At 38.9% G+C, this 18,798-nt stretch overlaps 1 protein-coding gene across 1 annotated transcript; it reads right to left on the bottom strand.

Moving 5' to 3' along the window:
- Positions 1-4,690: 4,690 nt before the first annotated feature.
- On the bottom strand, positions 4,691-11,449 carry ASIP (agouti signaling protein). The gene is made up of 3 exons (XM_009680898.2): positions 11,269-11,449; positions 6,651-6,712; positions 4,691-5,040 (listed from the first exon to the last, which is right to left on the bottom strand). Exons 1-3 carry the CDS (start codon positions 11,447-11,449, stop codon positions 4,864-4,866), a joined length of 420 nt encoding a protein of 139 aa, XP_009679193.2. The 3' UTR covers positions 4,691-4,863.
- Positions 11,450-18,798: the final 7,349 nt, after the last annotated feature.

Raw genomic sequence — 18,798 nt, 5'->3', positions numbered from 1 at the left:
ATACCCTTTTTGATTAGGGAGAATTGAATGACAGAAAAACCTGAACTAGCCCTACATGCAGGACTGGCCTTTTACTGTCTTGTCCCTCAGATCAGGGTAGTTTGCTGAGGAAGAGGAAGAAAATTCCACCAAATCCTCTCATGGTATAAAACTTCTATCACTATTGTTATTGTTTAATGCACTGGAAATAACTAATTAAGAAGCCAGTGCTGCGAGCTTCTGCTAACTTTAGGATCCTCAACATCTCGTTGAATCTATAGAAACTGCAAGTATTCAATATTTTAGAGGAGCTATCAGCATCTCAGGGCATCTAATCTAGAGCTCTTTGCAGCAGGTGCTATCTTTTTGTTGTGTAATACAAGTTCTGCTACTTACAGAACAGTAATAGCGGTTACCAAAAAAAATTTAACTAGAGAAAGACGCTTTCCCTGTATTTTGCTGGATTAGGAGAATTTTCTCGCAGAAGTGCCATTACTGAAGTTTTGGGGTTTTACTACAGCTCCGGTAGCTAGCTATGTCTAGCTTCTATGAAGAACTACAGGATTTTTGTTTTTTTATAATGTCTCTTCTATTTGACAGGCTTGAGGAGCTACTAAGAGACAGGGAGGAAATACGTGTTGTGGCTCCAGTGTGTATGTCCCAAACTTTGTGCTTTATCTGTATTGAGTGGAGCTGCTGATGCCATTGAAAAATATCTAGTAGAGACTGGCTATGGATGAAATGAAAATTAAAACAATGTAGAGTGGAGAATTTTAAAATGCAGCGACCATAGTGGGCCATTCCATGCCTTTTCTCCTCAGGTTGAGGATATGAACTTGGAGATCATTGTGTGGAGAAGGCTGTCCAGTAGGACTTCAGCTCAAAGCTCAGAGGCAGGTAGAAAGAAATGGGAAGTGCTCATGTGTTTATGTTAGGGGAATTCTTTTAATGATTTTCAGCCTTGATTCTGCAACTCAGAGTCGTGATTAATATTTGCTCATGCAAGTTGTCTCTTTGAGTTAAATAGGACATTGGTGGTGAACAAGTGCTGTATTGGTCTATTTAACATGTTATAAAATCACTTCTGGCCATGGAATGGTCTAGTTTAGCTTGAAATGCTTTGACTTAAAATCTCATGATGGGATGTTTTTTGCATTGTCTTTAGATGTTGTTTAATATCAACACCCATTCATAGAGAGACCCCACGGCTGTACTGTCCCATGAACAGTGTGTTTCACAGTGCTCCAAGGAGCATGTTCTCTGTAGAAATAAGATATATATTTTTGCACCATAAAATATAGCTCACTTAAAATCAGCTTTGAGTAAGGTATGCACAAGTCCTTCCTTGGACTTGTTTGCCCATACAAGTCTCCATCTGGTTCTGCTTTTATTCATTGTGTCATGAAATTGGCGCTGTCTCTATGCCTCAGAGGGACTTTATTAAATCTTTCGGCAACCTTAGACAAAGCAGCATCACAAATACTGTTGACTCATCTCTAGAGCTTGGAAAAAGTTGTTCTGCCTTCCATCAAATTATTTCTTCTGTGAGAAGATCCTAGAGACTGACATGACAAGTTTTTGCTTTCCTTTATGGGTCTTCCAGATGGTTTCAAGCATTAGCCTGGGAGACTTGGGTGTTTGAAGCTGCTGTAGTCAAGATGTTAATTCTGCTAGTTTGGGTTCGTTAGGGTAAACTTATATTTTATAGTCTTTGAGAGTGACAGTAAGCCATCAGACCAGGACTTTGGATGGAAAATACTGTATCTGTTTTAATTTCACACAAGATATTTGGAAAAGCTAAGTGATTTATTTGTACTGAATTCTACTTGGCTGTAATCAGGGTAAAACTTCCATTAATCTCTAGGAACAGAATGAGGCTGTGTCTTGGAGCATTATTGGGTCTGCCTCTGTGCTTGGGTTCCAAAGAGATTTCATTGAATACATTTTGACATGTGGCAACTGAAAATTAAACACTCCATCTTTGCCATGCATACATTTTATCGCCTGTGTGCTGATGACATTTCAGATAGGTTCCCTAGGGAACTCTTACAAAAAACTAGCATAAATATCTGTTCAAACTAAACACAGGAAACATATAGTAGGTGTACATGTTTTACTGATTTCTGTATCCTATTAATACCTCATGCAGCGTGATCTATAACTGAAAAAGTAAAGTCATTAAGGCCAACAACAATTTCAGAGTACTTGATTATATATATTCTTTGGTGTGATAGATGAATGGCAAAGTAAGCATAATCTTTCTAAGCAATTCCAGTTACAAAAAAGGCTTATAACCAAATTTGTCAAAATGCACTACGTATAAATGCTATATTAAAAAGTATGTGCTTAAAAGCAAACCCCCTCATTCTCACAGGAAAGAACCCTTCCTTTTCTTTCATTGCGGAAATGGACTGTCCTGCACTTCCTTGGTTCAGCTTCCATATCTCAGGCCCCTCATTGTGGCTGTCAGCACTTTCCGTTTCCTTAGCTGACAGCCACATGCTGGAGTGGGAGCTGCTGTGTAGAGGATGGCACATGGGCTGTTCTGTTTGATTTCCAGCTCTGCTTCTTTTCTTTTCCTTTTCCTCTCCTTCTGCTCCCCTCCCGCTGCCACTAAAATACAATTTTCTGGCTATCTTGCTATTCTGATAAGAACGATTTCATTTCCACTTTAGAAGTTGGTGTGTGATTAATATGATTTTAATATCAACCAAGGACACTTTTTGATAGTCTTTGGAAACAGTATTTTGAAACACCTTGACAGGAACTTGCAGCTTTCCTTAGTTGAAGAAGGTGCTAAATTCTGCTCCATGGGACCATCATAGTGTATGTCATTCTTCCTCCTGTTCCTCCTCTTTTTATCATAACTGAATGGCTTATGGATTCCTGAGCCAAGGTGTGTGATTAAAAGAAATACCTATGTACATTTAAAAGAATCCAAGCTTGCATCATGTATGACAGCTGATGCATTTTATAAAAGCTGAGTGCAATGACATTCTGCCATTATTTAGGCTTTCTCAGATGAATCTCTCTGTCAACTTTATTCATCTCTATGAAGATGGATAGACATTTTTTGTCAACATCTGACCTATATTTTGAGCTCTGGTCTTTGTAAATATATTAGAAGACAAAAGTATATATCATTTGAGTTACTTTACAGATTTTTTGTATAACCTATGTTGTCTTTGCCTGCCTGGAACACTTTGTAGCCCTTAGCTGTGCTTAGCAATAAATCAGTAAAGAAATGTTCTCCCAATTAGACTTGCACAGAGCATTAGAAAAGTCAGGACTCTGATCAGAAATTCATAATTAGAAAGTATATGATTGTGAAAACAAAAAGGCATTGGCAGGAACTCCGGTGCAGTCATTTAGCAGGCAGGCAGAGTGAACACAAAGATATGGATTAAACACTGCGAGTGCAGATGACTCTCCAAGTGACTGGCAATAACAGTGGGAGAAAGGGAAAAGACTAAAATCAAGAAAGAACCACAGAAGAAAGACGACTATAAAGGAGTGGGGAGAGAGAATATTGTAGATACAGAAGAGAAGATAAAAAGCAACAGAGCTGCAGTGTGGCAGAAGAATTCTTCAGTGCTGGAAACGGGTTCCAGATCTGCTCCTCCCTTCTCCTATGATCTACCACATATCTCCTTCTACTTTGGCAAAGGAGGGGTTTCCAACTGTGCCATCGTGGATTACTCAAGATTGAGGCAACTCAAGATAGAGACAACTCAAGACTGGATCTTCAAGACAGAGAGAAAAATATCTTGGTTCTAGACACCTATATGCTGCTACCTAGATCTTAATTCATACCTTCACTAAATGCAGAGCTATTTCTGACACTTCAAGGGTTCATGCAGCATTTGATTATTTTTTCTGCAGTTACTGCTTGTGTGAAGTTTGCCAGCTAAATTAATGTTTAGGGTAGGTGCTGGGAATTGCCCATTGTGAGAAAGTACATGTGGTCTCAAAGAAAGAAAGATTGCTTGTAACAGTTTTCTTCAAATTGTACATATGGGCTACCCATTTATTTTTTGCTGGTCTTTCCCTTCTTCCTCTAAGTCCTGGGTATGTGTTTCTGCTCTTGGGCTCTAAATGAAATGGCATGCACTGTGTCTAGGGCAGCAGGAGACAAAGTGCCAGGGACTCCTCTCTTATGGATATGGCTGGGAAAAAATTCTCATTTTCAAGTCATGAGGCACAGATACATTCAGGTTAGAATATGCACGTAGATTATACACCCTGGAGATCTTGACTACTGGAAACCCTGGAGGTGGATATACTAGTATTGATGCTCAGGTAGAGGTAATTACAAAATTGCCTTACTGTTTTGGGTCTGTTTTTCTAGGTAGAATAATTTATGTAGATTCTAGTCCTAACTTTTGCTGAATGTCTAAGGGGGGAGTTAAACCTGAAACCTGCATTTTCAGCTTAGTATTTTGGTTCTGTCAGGAGCTTGTGCGGTGATGTCCTTGTGGGCAAACCCAAGCTTTGTTCGTCACTGGATTAACCAGTACCATTTTAGTGTGGCTATTTGTACACTGTTGGTGCAGGTTTTGCAGTTCTGGTTAGACAATATTGCAGCCTGTGGTGAGTATTACCCTTCAGAAAAAAACCCAGGATGATTCTTAAAATGCAGGTCGCTTTTGCCAAAAATACTTGTTCGTTGTCCATCTCCCTGGCTGTGTGCTCCCTTAAAAACCATCCTGTTTATGATAACATTAACCCCGGGAAAAAAACCCTATTGTCCATTTAGTTTTAGGAGGGGCAACTCCAACCTAGCAGCTTCAAAGCTCTAATTTGATTGCAGTGCATGAGACTGTTTGAAATACACACTTGGGAAGCTAATGAAAAACAGAAGCCTTAATGTGTTCCTGGTTTGGCTTAGCACTTTGGGTTTAACAGTAGACAGTGGCAGATGGTCTGAAAAATTCGGCATTTGCACAAGGCACAGTAGTTACAACATGAATTCAAGTATGGTTTGCAGGTTTTGAAATTTGGCACACAGTTGGCTGCAGGTGTGGGCCTTGGTTTCGGGGACGTCTTCGGTTCAGCATTTTTCTGGAAGAAACACATGAAAATTCATACTACCGTAAAACCAGTATGGGTTAGAGTTAAAAATAGATGCAAAGAAAATGAACCATGGGAACTTCTGGCTTGAGATCAGTAGGCAGTTGCTAGTAGTGAGACCCTATAGTAGTAGCGATAAAGAATTGACATGATGGGACTGGAATATGGGAAACGCTGTCTTGAGGATCAGCCTATCAAGGGAAATGAAAGATGGCATGAGCCCCGTATTTTGAGTAATTAGAAACATGACTGGATAAAGCTTTGGAAAATGCTCTGTATGGAATGATGCTGTGCTAGCAATGAAAAGGACTCAGTCTTCACAGAAGACAACGTTCTTATAGGTAAAACAAAGTAATGAATTACTCTTGGATCCCAAAACTTTTCAAATGAAAGAATGAAACCTCCCTGCCAATCTGTGGGGTTGGTATCCACTTTGTTTTATGAGCTGTGAGGCTGAGGCAAATGATTTGCCAATAGCCTACCTCACGTGGTTTGCTTGTCTGACTGCTTTTGGAATTAGGCAATCCTTTGTGCGTCAGATTTGTGCATGGGCATCCTTAATTGCAGTCATGGGTAAGTGGGCTGAAAAAAATCTAGCCTGCCTGAGAAGTGTTGCTTCTTTATGTATGGGTGGGAAAGGGGGAAAACCTCGGCTTGATCAGCATGTGCCTGGGGCTTGGGCCAGACCTCTGGGGCCATGCAGGTGTTCTGTTCCCTTTTTAACTTTTTAGTTGTTCTCAGAAATTTCAGTTGTAAGCTACAAATTGTTTTGCTTTAGGAGAAAATGCTTTGATAAAGCTTAATCGCAATAATTTTCTCCTTTGAGCAGAAGGTGGAACTAAATGACCTCCTGAAGTCCCTTCCAACCTGAATCTTCCTACGAAATCAGAAAGTGTTTCAAGGAAGATTGACTGCACAAGACACAAATTAAAAAGGAAAAGGAGCCCTAAATATTTCTAGCTGCAGCAATGACTGAGTTGGCTATAAATGTCTATAATGATAAATAATAATAAAATGAAAATGCTGTTTTATATCCTCTCAGATAGTCTTTAGAATATAGGAGTCCAGCCCATGTAATAGTTCATGTTTGACAGCTATAAGGAACATTATGTCAAATAGCAAATCCATCAATCTTAATCTCTTGAGCCAATAAAACTGCTAGTTAATATTTTCAACCAAATACCAACTCCCTTGGATGCCTCCACTTCAGCTTTCTTGCACCTGCAGTTTCAAATCAACAGACAGTGAGTTTATGCCTCTGTGCCCGAGACTTGTACAGTCAACCTGCGTCGTGGGTTATCTTTATTTTGCAGATACTTTAAACAGGTTTGCAAATACTTTAAACAGCTCTAGGTGAAGCTATTGTTTTGTGCAAGAGAGGGCTGTAGAGCAACAATAACCTATAACTAGTCTAAGATCACTTAGTTTTCTTCCTACCACTAATGCTTTGCATCTGTTTTTACAGTATTAAGAGCTCTGAAATGTATGCAAGTTATTTAAATCAGGAGAGGGCTGTGAAAACCTGTCAAATGAATGCACTGAGGAAAAGTGTTAGAAGTTAGCCACGCTAATTGGACAATGTTTTCTGAACAGTCACCTACCTTGGAAGATTTCTTGTTCTCTGCCTCTTTTCTGCTGACTTTCTGGGATCTTTTAGTTAAATCTTCAAAGAGAATAGCATGACATAAAATTAAATCAGTTTTACAGCAAATGTTATTTAACTGAGAAGCTTAATGGTACCTTTGTGCGAGAGCAGGCAGGTGACCTACTTTGTCACCTCAGCGCTGCACATTGCCACAGCAGAACGCGTTGTAGTTAAGGTCATCCCTGGGAGCCAGCTCACTTAAAAATAATATGTCTGAACCGGTGTTGTCATTGTTGCTGGCGCAAAACACAGAGAAGACCACTGACATTTGTATTTTAGGAGGGTTTTTTTCCCACGTGTTATTTGGTCAGGTGTGAGTGATGAAATAAGATGCAGAGAAATAAAATTCGGGGTCTCTGCGTAAAAGGATGAGGGTATTTGTGCACTTCAGTCACATGCAAAAAAACAGAAGACACTTTCAGAAATCTGTTTTTATGTTCTGTAAAAGGCAGCGTTACCTGCATAGTTTTGGCATAAATTAACACGTATACTTTGGTTTTCACAAGCACAAAAAGCACTTTGCTAATTTTCATCTATGTGATGCCACCTTTCATTCTTCAGTTCCTTGTTCCTTTTCTACCTGCTATCTTGTTTTACAAAATGTTACTTGCAGAGGTGAGTGTTTCATTAATGTTCCTGTAGTTTTGAAGGGTTTGTGAATAATATGTGAATAGATTCTTGGATCTGGTAAATTTTACAGGGGAAAATTTTATACTATGCCTGACTTTTTTCAGGTAACTTTTTTTTTTTTTTTTTAAGATTAAAGCACTACTGTAGTGAATGTCCTGTATTATCTCTTGAGGGATATTAATTTTATTATTTTATTAACTCTATTATTACTGATTACTATCTGTTAGCTCCACAACTAAGACTTATATTCACATCTAACACAACAAGACTGTTTTATTAAAGTGCAAGGCACTTCCCAGCTCACTAATCTATTAAGGTATTTTCTGTAACTTTATTCTATCTATGTAAGGTTTGTGATAAACACTATATATACTGAATGTTTGATTGAGATAAAATGTTTTTATATGCCCACAGACGAATGGTGGCTCCTTATTTATTCCAGAACTTGCTACGTATATCTTTTTGAATACTTAATAATCGCTAGAATTTGCATAATTTTAGAATAAATACACCATTCTGGGCTGTTACAAGGACTTTCATTTATTATTCTTGTTTTATTATAGAGGTAGGTTTATGGATCTGTTTCTAGGAGACAGTGGGAGGATGCACTATATTTCAGGCCTGTGAAGTTATTGTCACTTAATAAGAGCATGGTTTAACAGGGCATTGTGCTAACTAGGATTAATGGTTTAGATCTGGTTCCACCTGCTATTTCATGTAGATGCAATTATGCCGCCCTTTGAAACTTTCTGGTAGTAACGAAGATGCTTGTAAGCCATTTAATTCTACTGCAAGGATAGTACACGTTTTCTATAGTACAGCTGCACTTGTCGAAATTGGCTGCATTGCTTTGCTTGTAAAGTCTTTTAGCTAATGTTCAGGTAGAGGGGATATGATGTCATTAAACTGAGATTTAAACATTGCTTTAACATAAATGTACTTTAATTATTCCACAGAATGTGGTTAAAAAAAACCCCAAAAACCCAGTGAGCAAGCGAGACGGAACTGCAGAAACGCTTCTTTTGGTGGATGAGTATCGTAATTGTCTCTTCCGTAGTTCCTCTGGGTTAGGCAAAACACCAGGTTTCACCAAACTGGCCACTAATCTCATATTCCTCATGTTCCACCTACCTTGCTTTCAACGCCTGACCAATCAACCAGCTCTTTACAAATCTCATCTGTTAAAATTACAAAAAGGTGTAATATGGACTTGCAAAAGCGTTGACAACACATACCTCTAACACCCGTTGATACAACTGTGATCTGAAGTGTTACAAAAAACACGTGCTAATTAGGTGACTGCATGTTTCTCTAGTTGACACTAGCAAATTCTCTGCTTATCTTCTAAAGACATGAATCAATTCCAGCCTCAGGGTTTACTGAATTTGGGCCAAGCATATCACCCTTTGATACCATGAGTGCTGCGATTGATTCACAGGTGTGTAATCAGCTAATTGCAAATGAGTTTTATTCCTCTAGTTAGCTGGGCTACAGTGACATTTAAAAATTGAGACGTAAACATTAGTGCCTGAGCACTGTTCCGTGTGGTCAACTAGAAGCCGCAAGACCTTGTTATAGGGAAACGTGACTGAGAAAGGAAGCTGTACCCTAAATGTTTAAACCAGGGTGTTGACAGCTGACAGGATTTTTTTTTCAGGTAACTTATACAAAAATAGGTTGTATGCGTAAGCACAACAAATTGTGCCTGGTAAATCATAAAGAAACCAACTGCTTAGATGAATTAGGAGGGGAGAGGAGGTGGTGGTGGTTTAAACCTCCCTTCAGGTTTGTTCTAAATTAACTATTTCTGTGGCGATGCAGCGGTGATGGGAGAGACCAGTTTGTGAGCCCTTTGCCGTGATACCGTTATTACAACCAAAAATTAAAAAAAAAAATTAAAAAAAACCCACCTGTGGCCTCGTCCTCATCCCTGAGCATTGCACCAGGTTTTGCTAAGGCTGCAGGCAGTGGGAGCAGTGGCAGCTTACCGGAGCATCATGCTGATGGGCGCTCCGGTAAGCTTAGCTGTGTCCCCAGGCAGCTGCTACCGCGCATCCCCTGTGCCTGTTCTTCCCACTTTTACGTGGCTCACCAGCTCCTTTGCCCCCGTTTGCATTTATTGCTCCCGTTCTGACCTGTTTCTGTCCTGTGCAGGGCTGTGTCCGAGACTCCGCTCTTTCCCCCAGCAGACTGGCCACTTGGGTTTGAATGAACGGGCTGAAGAGAAGCTTTGGAATAGCTTTGCAGATGCCGCTTGGCCCAAGGAAGCGACTGCAGCCCTGGTTAACAATGTTACAGTGGGTTTTGCATCTACTTTTTCCTTTTTGGAATAGTTAGCTAGGACAGTGGTCTACAGAGAAGTACTGTGACAAGATATGCTAAGCTTTAGTGTATTTTCTTTTTTGTTATTCTTGCAATTTATAGGTCAAACTTTCCTTCTGTTTGCGTGCAAAAAGGATGTATGCAAAGATGATCTGGGGGTAATGCTATTTGCTTAGGTTCAGCTCCTTTGTCTGCCGTGGATTTCTCCTCTCACCTTGGCTAATTACTTCATCTCTCTGTTGGCTACACGGCCTGGGTTTGCTGAGGAGTGATGAGGATGCATGGATGCTCTGCTGATGGGTGAGGAGGTTTCTGTTGCAGGCAACCAAACTGGGGCAGAGAAGGAGGACGGCTTTTGGGGAAGCCTTACAGAATCTCCCAAAGCAAAGGGACTTGATAGAGTTAGGGGATTTTTGCCTACATGGATGTCTACTGGCAAAGGAACATAGCGTGACACAGGCTGTTTGCCAGGTTCGAGGACTGAGCGTGGTTTTGAGAGATGGCAGAGAAATCAGCTGAAGGGAATATTTTTGTATCTTTGATTTTAATCGGCCTGAAAAAATTTATCGAAAATGTGTGGTGGAAGGCATCTAGGATGACAAGGACTGTGAAATGATCCAGGTTGGGAGGAGGGAGAACAGCGCAAGTTTAAAAAACTTGTAGTTAAAGAGAACACTTTCAGCTAACTTAGGGATTCAGTGGTTCAGGTTTCACTGGAAATGCATGTGTGGGGAAAAGGAGCTAAGGAACTACTGTTTCTTCTTAAAGAAGCAAAAGTGCAGAGAAAATGAAGAAAACTAAGTAAGAAACCAACCTGGTTTGAGCACAAGTTTTGAAAACATGTGGAAAGGAATTAAACGAGAGAAGCTTTATTTTTTGACTTAAGACTTTTGACACAGTCCTGAATGACATTCTTCATCTAATCATCTCCAAATAGTCAAAAGCTTCTTGAAAGAGGTGACTGAAGAAATAAGTTGTCTTAAGCTAGAGTGGAGAAGCTAGTACAGACATTAGGAAAAAACTTTAGTGAAGAATTAAGCATTGCCCTAATAAGGTCCTTCACAATAGGATAGATAGGCATCTGTCAGTAACGGCAGGGACATAGCTGGTCCAGTCTTGAATAAACAGATGACTTTGGGCCATCTCTTGCCTCTTTTCTTCTCCTGGTTTAAGATTGGCATACATGTAAAGTTGAGGTCATATTAATACCTCAAAGAACTGTCAATTTCTGTGCTGCAAGAGCAGATCCTAAAAGAATATGTTCATATTCACTTTTTTCATTTGCATTAGATTTTAAAAGGAAGATTAATGCCCATATTAATGGAGAAATACTTCTATTGAATATAAAAAGACTTACAGCATGATAGGAGCGGCAGCAAAGAACTATAAAGCTAAATGAAATTTTCTAGTAATTTTTTTTTTTGTTTTACTCCAAGCTATGGTTTGCCACAATGTCATTCTTGGATGCCGTGGCTGAATTGCCATTGCACTTCTGCATAGTACTAAGGTATTTATATTAAATTGCAATGCTGTAGTACGCTATCAAAATACTCCATGTTAATCTATAACCGTATCTTCTGCAAATCTTGTTAATTTGGTGCCAAGTGGCAAGTTTTACTAACCTACTATGGAGATGGGTGGGAGATCTGGGAGATTCATTTTGTTGTTCTTTGACAGGTTGCATTCTGTCTTCTCTTCAATTACCATGTGAGAATCGGCAGCGCTGAGCAAACTGTAGCAGAGCAATAAGCTTAGGAAGAGGTTCTTACTTTCCATCCTGGGGAGAAAAAATTTCATTGTCATGAAAACCAAAATCAGTCAAAACCTGCATGTAGAAGAGAAGCAGGAAGGTGAATCTCAGAAATGATTTACTGTCATGTTGTGCAGTTTCACAGACATACCTTCGACGATTCTTATGCTTCTACCATTTTGCTTCTAATACCAGAATACCTAGGATTGCTGCCGTCTGGTAGTGGGCTGGTCAGAATGACTTGAGTGGAAGAATATTAGCTCAAATATAACTATTTTAGATAATCCTTTTCTTTTTCTCCCTCCTTTTTTTTCCCTCAAAATGTTTTTTTTCCCCCAAAATTGTAACTATGAGTTCTCTCCACTGAGTTTCACAGTGTTGTTTATTGCACAACCAAGGAGAGAGGAACTTCTGCGGTCACTTTTGACCAGCTTAATTGGATCTTTTTTTTTTTTTGCCCTCAGAAATCACAGAATCGCAGAAAGTCCTATTTTCAGATTTGTCCTATATAATATGGGGGGATGGAGGGGAAGCCTTTCTCCATTTACAGATAAGTCATGAAGTAATGCCTTATTTTATTATACCCTGGATTTGGCTGCTCTGATACCATGGTGAATCATAGCCATAATTCATACAAGTCCTAAAAGGTCCAATACTATAAAACACTTTATATGCTTTAGGGTTTAGTATGTACTTAACTTTTACAATCTAGCAAAGTCAGTGGGATTTGAGCATATTTATAGAGAAACCTGAGATCTGCTGAACCTGGCCATATAACTTGGAAGAAAACCACTGGCAATCTCTGAGTGGCTCGGAGTGCAGCAGTACAGGGTATACAGAGCATTAGACCATTTTGGTGTTCTTTTCTTGTTGGTTCCTAACTCTGTTGAAGATTAAAGTTGATTTTATTTGTATTAGTTTATAAGTATTAGTTTCATGTTGTCAGAGTTATGGGAAACTGTCCCTCAGAGACACTGCCAACCTCCAGATCTATTGGTAACTTTTTGTCAGTGCAAAGCTACCAGTAGTAGTAAAGAAGGGGAGTGAAACCAATTTTTTTGTACAAATAATCTGATTGTAATAACTTAGTGACTAGGGAGTTAAAAGAGGAAGAGGATCTGCATTAGAAGAACCTCAGTCTAACCACTGCTGGTAAACTGAATCTGTATTATACTTTCCTTTATGGCCTCCACTGACCCATTCTTCCTTGTGAGATGTCTGAAAGTATGCCTCTAATTCCAAATGCCTGGGCTGATGTCTATGAGTGTATTTCAAGCTTTCTCTCATGTATTTCAAAGGTAATATGGAAACTGGAACCCAAGCTGCATCATAGGCATGGCTGTGGATAGACATAACCTTTGAATGATTTGATAAAAATTTTGTAATAGGAGTTGTCTACTTTTTCTAAATATGTAGTCGGTCTAATGAAAGATATTGCTTAAAAATCTTGGCTTGCTTAACACTTAAATTTGCTTATTTTGACAGCATCTAGGTGCGCAGGGCATATCTGTCACAGGTAGATGTAGACAGTTGGGCCCTAATTCTTTCCATGCTTCAAGTTGGATTGAAGGAAGCAAGCTCTGAGCTGAAAGTTTGCACGCAATAGTGTTCATCCTGTAATCTTTGCTTTTTAAGCAACTTTTCAGCCTAGGTGTGGGATACGCACTAACATATCTATGATTTTCATATCAGGGTGTGCTGCCTTCCTTGAAGATAGGCATATCTGGCAGGTAATTATCTACTGGAGACCATGTAGACATGCCCCCAAAATACTGTTTATATAAACTTCTTCTATGCCAAAATGTTATTTCCATTGTACTTCCTTGCCTTTATTTCAGCAAAACTGTCAGTGAACACAATTGTGTCTGCACAAGTATGAATAAATTAATACAATTTTACAGCCTGCATCTGTTCGCTTCACACAGAACGACATCTGAAAGTGTTCCAGTGTTAAAATGCAAACCCAGCTGCATACGTCGATTCCCATTCTTGCGCGTGTGTTCTGTTTGTTGTCAGTGGTTCAGTGGTAGGAATTTTACAGGCTTCAGGTGACTGAACCTGAAAAATGCATGTATTGGTTCATACCCATTTGATCTGAAAACTGTACCAATTGACTAAAAAGATAACTCTCCTTAGAGCAGCATAGGCTTGTAGATGTGTGCTTTACAGTTCTTGAGAAGCTGAAACAGGTGGTGAGGAGAAAGTGGAGTTAGATGTAAAGATGAGAGAAGGATGGTTGTAGTCTTGGGATTCATCTTCTTTTCTGTCATCTCACAAAACTGTTGCTCAACAGGTCTCATTAGAGACTGTTTAAGTCAATCAAACTATTTTCCTTAGCTTCAGCAAGCTTTATGTCTGTTTTTCTACGAACACCTAGTTTTAAAAGCGTTGTTTCCTGCGATGTTCTTAGCGAAGGAGAATTATATTGCTGTAATAGATAATAGTATCTCTAGAGGGTTACCATTTATTACTTTTCCTGAGGCTAAAATATACTAGAAGAACTTAAATGATTTTCCTACAATTGTAGTTTTTGTTTACAGGGGCTCAGTCTTGCAAAAACGCTGAAATCTGACCAATCAACTTTAGCCGTAATTCAACAAATTGTGTGAGTAAATGATTAACATGTAGTAGTGCCCTTTATTATGAAGACAATGGCAGAAGTACATTTAAAAACAAAAGAAAAAAAAGCAAGCATTTCAAGGTTTTTTGACTGTCCTCAGAGATCTCTGTACCCTTTTCTGTCATTTCCTCTGTGCTTTGGCCTTTTATATTAAATACATAAATAAGACATTTTACTACTTAGGCCTGTTGTTAGATCTCATGAGCACTTTTCCTGAATGTAAATTTGGACAATGACAGATGATGTGAAATAGCTTTTGTCTTTTTAAATCTATTTTTAGTGATTTGCGGCATGTTAGAAGTCTTCGTGAAGAAGTTTGATTTTCTTGGTAACACCCTGTACGTTCAATGCTTCTGAAAGGAACCCCTTTCTCGTCACAGCCAGTTTTACTCTACTCAGAAATATACCCTCAAATAACAACAGACCGAACAGTTTGAGACATTCATAGGTAGTGTTGGCTGTGAATGCTCAAAGGGATGAGTTGAAATTTTCTTAGGAGGACTGACAAATTCAGAAGTAACTCATAAATAAACGGGCATCATTATAAATGGCTGACTGAAAACAGCTGCTCAGAAAAATAAAATATTAAAGTACATGAACAAAGGGACTTCAAATACCAAAACATGTGTAACATCACCCAGTAACTCATTGACAAATCTTCACCTACAGTCTGCTGCTGTGCCCCCATTTTGAAAAGGATAGACCAGAAGAAGAGGGAGTGCAGGGACAAAAAAGCAAGAATTAGCAGATGCCTCAAAAGATTTCAATACGGAGAGACACTGAAAACTGGGAAAGTTAAACGTAGGGGCTAATAGAAGGACTGAGGTGCTGCCTCCTGAGGTCCTAGGTGTTTGTTTTGTTGTCACCTAAGCCTGTGTTATCCCATCCGTGCCATCCTGCTTCAACAATAGAATAGCAATAGGAAGGGAAATGGCATTTAAAGGGGTGTTTGGAAGGAAATCAGTGGATCCACTGGAGTCAAGTGGGACTGGAACCCGTCACTAGCACTCCAGTGGAACCGCTAAGAGCCAAGAGAGCCATTTTAGCGGTTTGAAAAATGCTGAGTTAAAGAAATAATCAGAGCTGTTGTGGGGTTTATTACATGGAGAATTAGTTTCCTAACAGTGGATTTATTTGCAATTGATGGCACAGAACGCCAACCAAAGTTATGTACTTTTTCAAGGCTTTAGAGGGCATTGTCAAAATCTAAAAGCACATAAATAAATACAAAACAATAGCTCTTACTCATCCTCAAACCACAGAATAACTTAAATAAAATCAAACATAAACAAAGCTCTCCTCACAGAATAAAATAGGAGGCCCTATTTTACCCTTTGGGATTTACAGTCTGACCTGAAACTTAATGCATTAGAGCTATTTCATTTGGTAATGGGGAAATGGGTTGAAAAATCTTAGGTCCCCTTTAGAAAGCAACCTGACAACGTTTGCATCTCTTACACCTCTGAGGTTCTAGGAGAAATGTCACAAGGTTAAATTGTGCGGAGAACTTTTCACCCAAAAACCTAAGTTTCAGCTCTCTTACTAGACTCCCTTTCACTGTGCTCTCATGCCCCTCTGGAAAGGTATAACTTTCAAAAAAAAAATCTGCCCTTGTTTTGCATGCCATTGATAAACAAGGAAAGTTGAACTAGCTTAACAACAGCTGCTTTATAAAAATGTAGCCTGACCTATAATATGTGTGTGTGCATGTGTGTGTGTATACATATACATATATATATCTATGTACACATAGATATATATAACAATACACCTAACAGATGCTCAAATCCGTTTAGTTTAGTATGGTTTCTAGCCTTTGTGTATTATGAGGGGTGCCCTTGGAATCACGAGAAAGAAAATAACAGTACATTTCTATTTCTCTGTTGTGTTCTGTTTTTTCAGTTTTTAGGCAACTTTGGGATCATGTTTTCATGCTTTTCAATTACAATAGCAAAGATCAAGTGCTTAAAAAACAAACAAACCCAAAATAACAAACCTCAATAAATTCTTAGTAACGTTTCTCCAGGACCAAGGACATCAAGGAATATGTTTACTCCAGTGTTCTAATCTATTAGCATTTTATGTTAAGTGCAGTGTAATGGTTGTGGTATACTGTCCAAAATGTTGGAGGAGGACCCATACGGGTTCTTTTATACTGCCTGTACTTCAGATCGAGGTGGAAGAATTCTCTAGGATTGTCCAAGAAGTTCAGTTTCCAAATGCTGTTTAATCTTTATCACCTTCATTGACTCTACCAGGTGATGATTCATCACCAATTTTAGCGTTCAGGTAAGCTTGGAACTCAAAAAGGAAGAAAACGTTACAGCCGTGACTTGCCTTGACAAAGTCATGTAGGACGGAGAGGTGACTGGCTGGTTCGCCTCTCCCTCTCATAAAGACACCGTCTTTGGTACAGCTGTGCCTTGATGTAATGAGAAAGTTTATGAAAGCATTGACTACAAGAGCTCTGCTGAACAACTTTTAGCTCCTGGTAGGGTTTCCTAAGCTAGCTATAAAAATTAAAAGCCCTCCGCTTCATTCTGGAGGAGTGCTCTTGCTTACTATTTCAAAAGAAGAAAGTCACTTCTAGGCTGCTCTTTGCTCCAGCCAAGTTTCAGAAGCGTCACTGACACTTTCTCATATTACAAGGCTAAACATCAACAGGAAACTGGTGCCCATGAAATCAGAGATCAGCTGCAGTTTTCAGCTACCTAGTGATTAATGACAATCCCAGACCTGACGTTCCTTTAGTGATGGGGGCGGCTATTGCTGGCACTGGGACATACAATGTTAAGGCAGAAGATGTTATAGACGAAGATATGAAATGTGGCTGATGTTAATGGCTTATCACTAGAAGCACACTTTTTCCACGTAAAAATATTAATAAGTAACGTAGAGCTTCCAAAAGGGAGTCACCAAGGACTACAGTAAGCATCTGTGTGTATTCAGGAAATTAAGGTGAAATTGCCAGACAGCAATGAATATGGGGGAGAGAACGTGGGAAGTAATTATAGGATATATATTGTAAAACTTGCAGTTCAGGAGAAGAAACCCCAAATCTTCAAAAGCAGCAAGAATAACAGCAAAAGGTTTACACGAGACAGTACCCTGCCAAAAATTCTCATAGTGTAGAAGCACTGTTAAAAGCAAGTACAGATGTCTCATAGAGTTTAATTTTCAGAAACAAAGGAGAGGGAGAGTAAATTATAGCAAGAACTAGAAAAAAGTAGATTTCCATAGGTTCAGAAATGGTGAGAAAAGTTCCACAAGATACCAATCCAAAGTAAAAACAAACAAACAAACAAACAAAAAACTAGAGTTCAGGAAACCAAGTTTCTGCTTAGAAAACTAGAATGAAACTGAATCAAATTATTAAGATATATCTGTCAGAAAAGTTTTAAAAATGCTAGAAAAGTTGACTGAAGTTCTGCATCCTTGTTAACTGTGAAAGAGAGATGTGAACTCTAAAGCATGCACCAATTTTAAACGAGAAAAGGAGGTTTTTTTTTTTTACAGATAGGAAATTTTAGTTAGAATTTTTACTTAGAAATAATACTTATACTTCTACTGGGTATAGTAAGTAAATCAGACCAAAGTAAAAAGTTGGAAAAGCACATAAGAAAATAATAGGGCATTTATTTTAGTAATAAACTTGTATATGTGTTTATATGTCAGTTTAACTAAATGTTTATATGCCTATTAGCTTCTGTACGTGCTTATGTATCTACTTACAGTTTGTGGAATCAGAAGAAACCTCACAGCTATGATAGGACTGGAACTTGTGAAAATGAGCAGAGAGATGTGCCTGTGTGCAGAAGACTCAGAAGTCGAATTGAGTTGGGCTGTTTTTTAACTCCCTTAGTAGCTAAGAAGCTAGATTTTCTGGTTCTTATATACCTGCTGAAGAGCATAGATGGTCACATCCAACAATGGTTAGCCATAACTAAATCTGGATTGGAGGTACTGGATAGCAGAACCATTCCTTGCTTGCTATGGAGAAAATGTCGTTATTGGGCAAGATTACCTGAACATGGATGACAAACTTCTTCATTTTGATTTTTTTTACAAGTTGTAATTTTTGATGTTTTAGCCATTTGACAGGATTTTTAACCCCGTAGCTCTTTAAGCCAGATGAAGAAAAACTGAGCGCTGAGTACAGTGCACTGTTATGCCCCAAAATCTCAGCATGCCTGCCTCTTCATATGTTCAAAACTAGGTAAATCCCTCTGCTATTCCAATTTTAAAGCAGTTCTGTATCTTCTGCCTTAATTTCCATATCAAAATTAAATCTTTTAATTTTAGCCTAAATTTATTCATAGCCAGTATATGTTTATGGATTCTGTGGTATCCTTATCCTGCAGTACTGAGTTCTCCCTCCTTTCCTTTCTTGCTCAGCTACTAGAGAGAACAACCATGCACCCCTCCAACTTCAATTTATTGCATGAGGTACTCTTTTAATCTCTGTGGTGCTATAGGAATTCCATTCCCTGCATCAACTTTTACAAGTTGTTTGCCATGGAGCCATAGAGTTATTTAGGTAGGGAGGCACCTGTGGAGGTTTGCAGTCCTACCTTTTGCTCAAACCATTGTCGACTTAGATCAGGTTTACTGGGGTCTCAGCTGAGATCTGAGTATCTTCAAAGATGGTGACCCCACAACATCTTATTTGATCATGTCTATAATGATTTTTTTTTCCTTCTCTTGAGCAGGAACTTCCTTTGTTGAAACTTATGCTTGCTGCCTCTTGTCCTTCCACTGTGAACCCTGAGACAAGTCTGGCTG

Source organism: Struthio camelus, chromosome 18 (genome assembly GCF_040807025.1).
Source record: "Struthio camelus isolate bStrCam1 chromosome 18, bStrCam1.hap1, whole genome shotgun sequence".
Lineage (NCBI taxonomy): Eukaryota > Metazoa > Chordata > Aves > Struthioniformes > Struthionidae > Struthio > Struthio camelus.
This window is presented reverse-complemented; position numbering and strand designations above follow the sequence as displayed.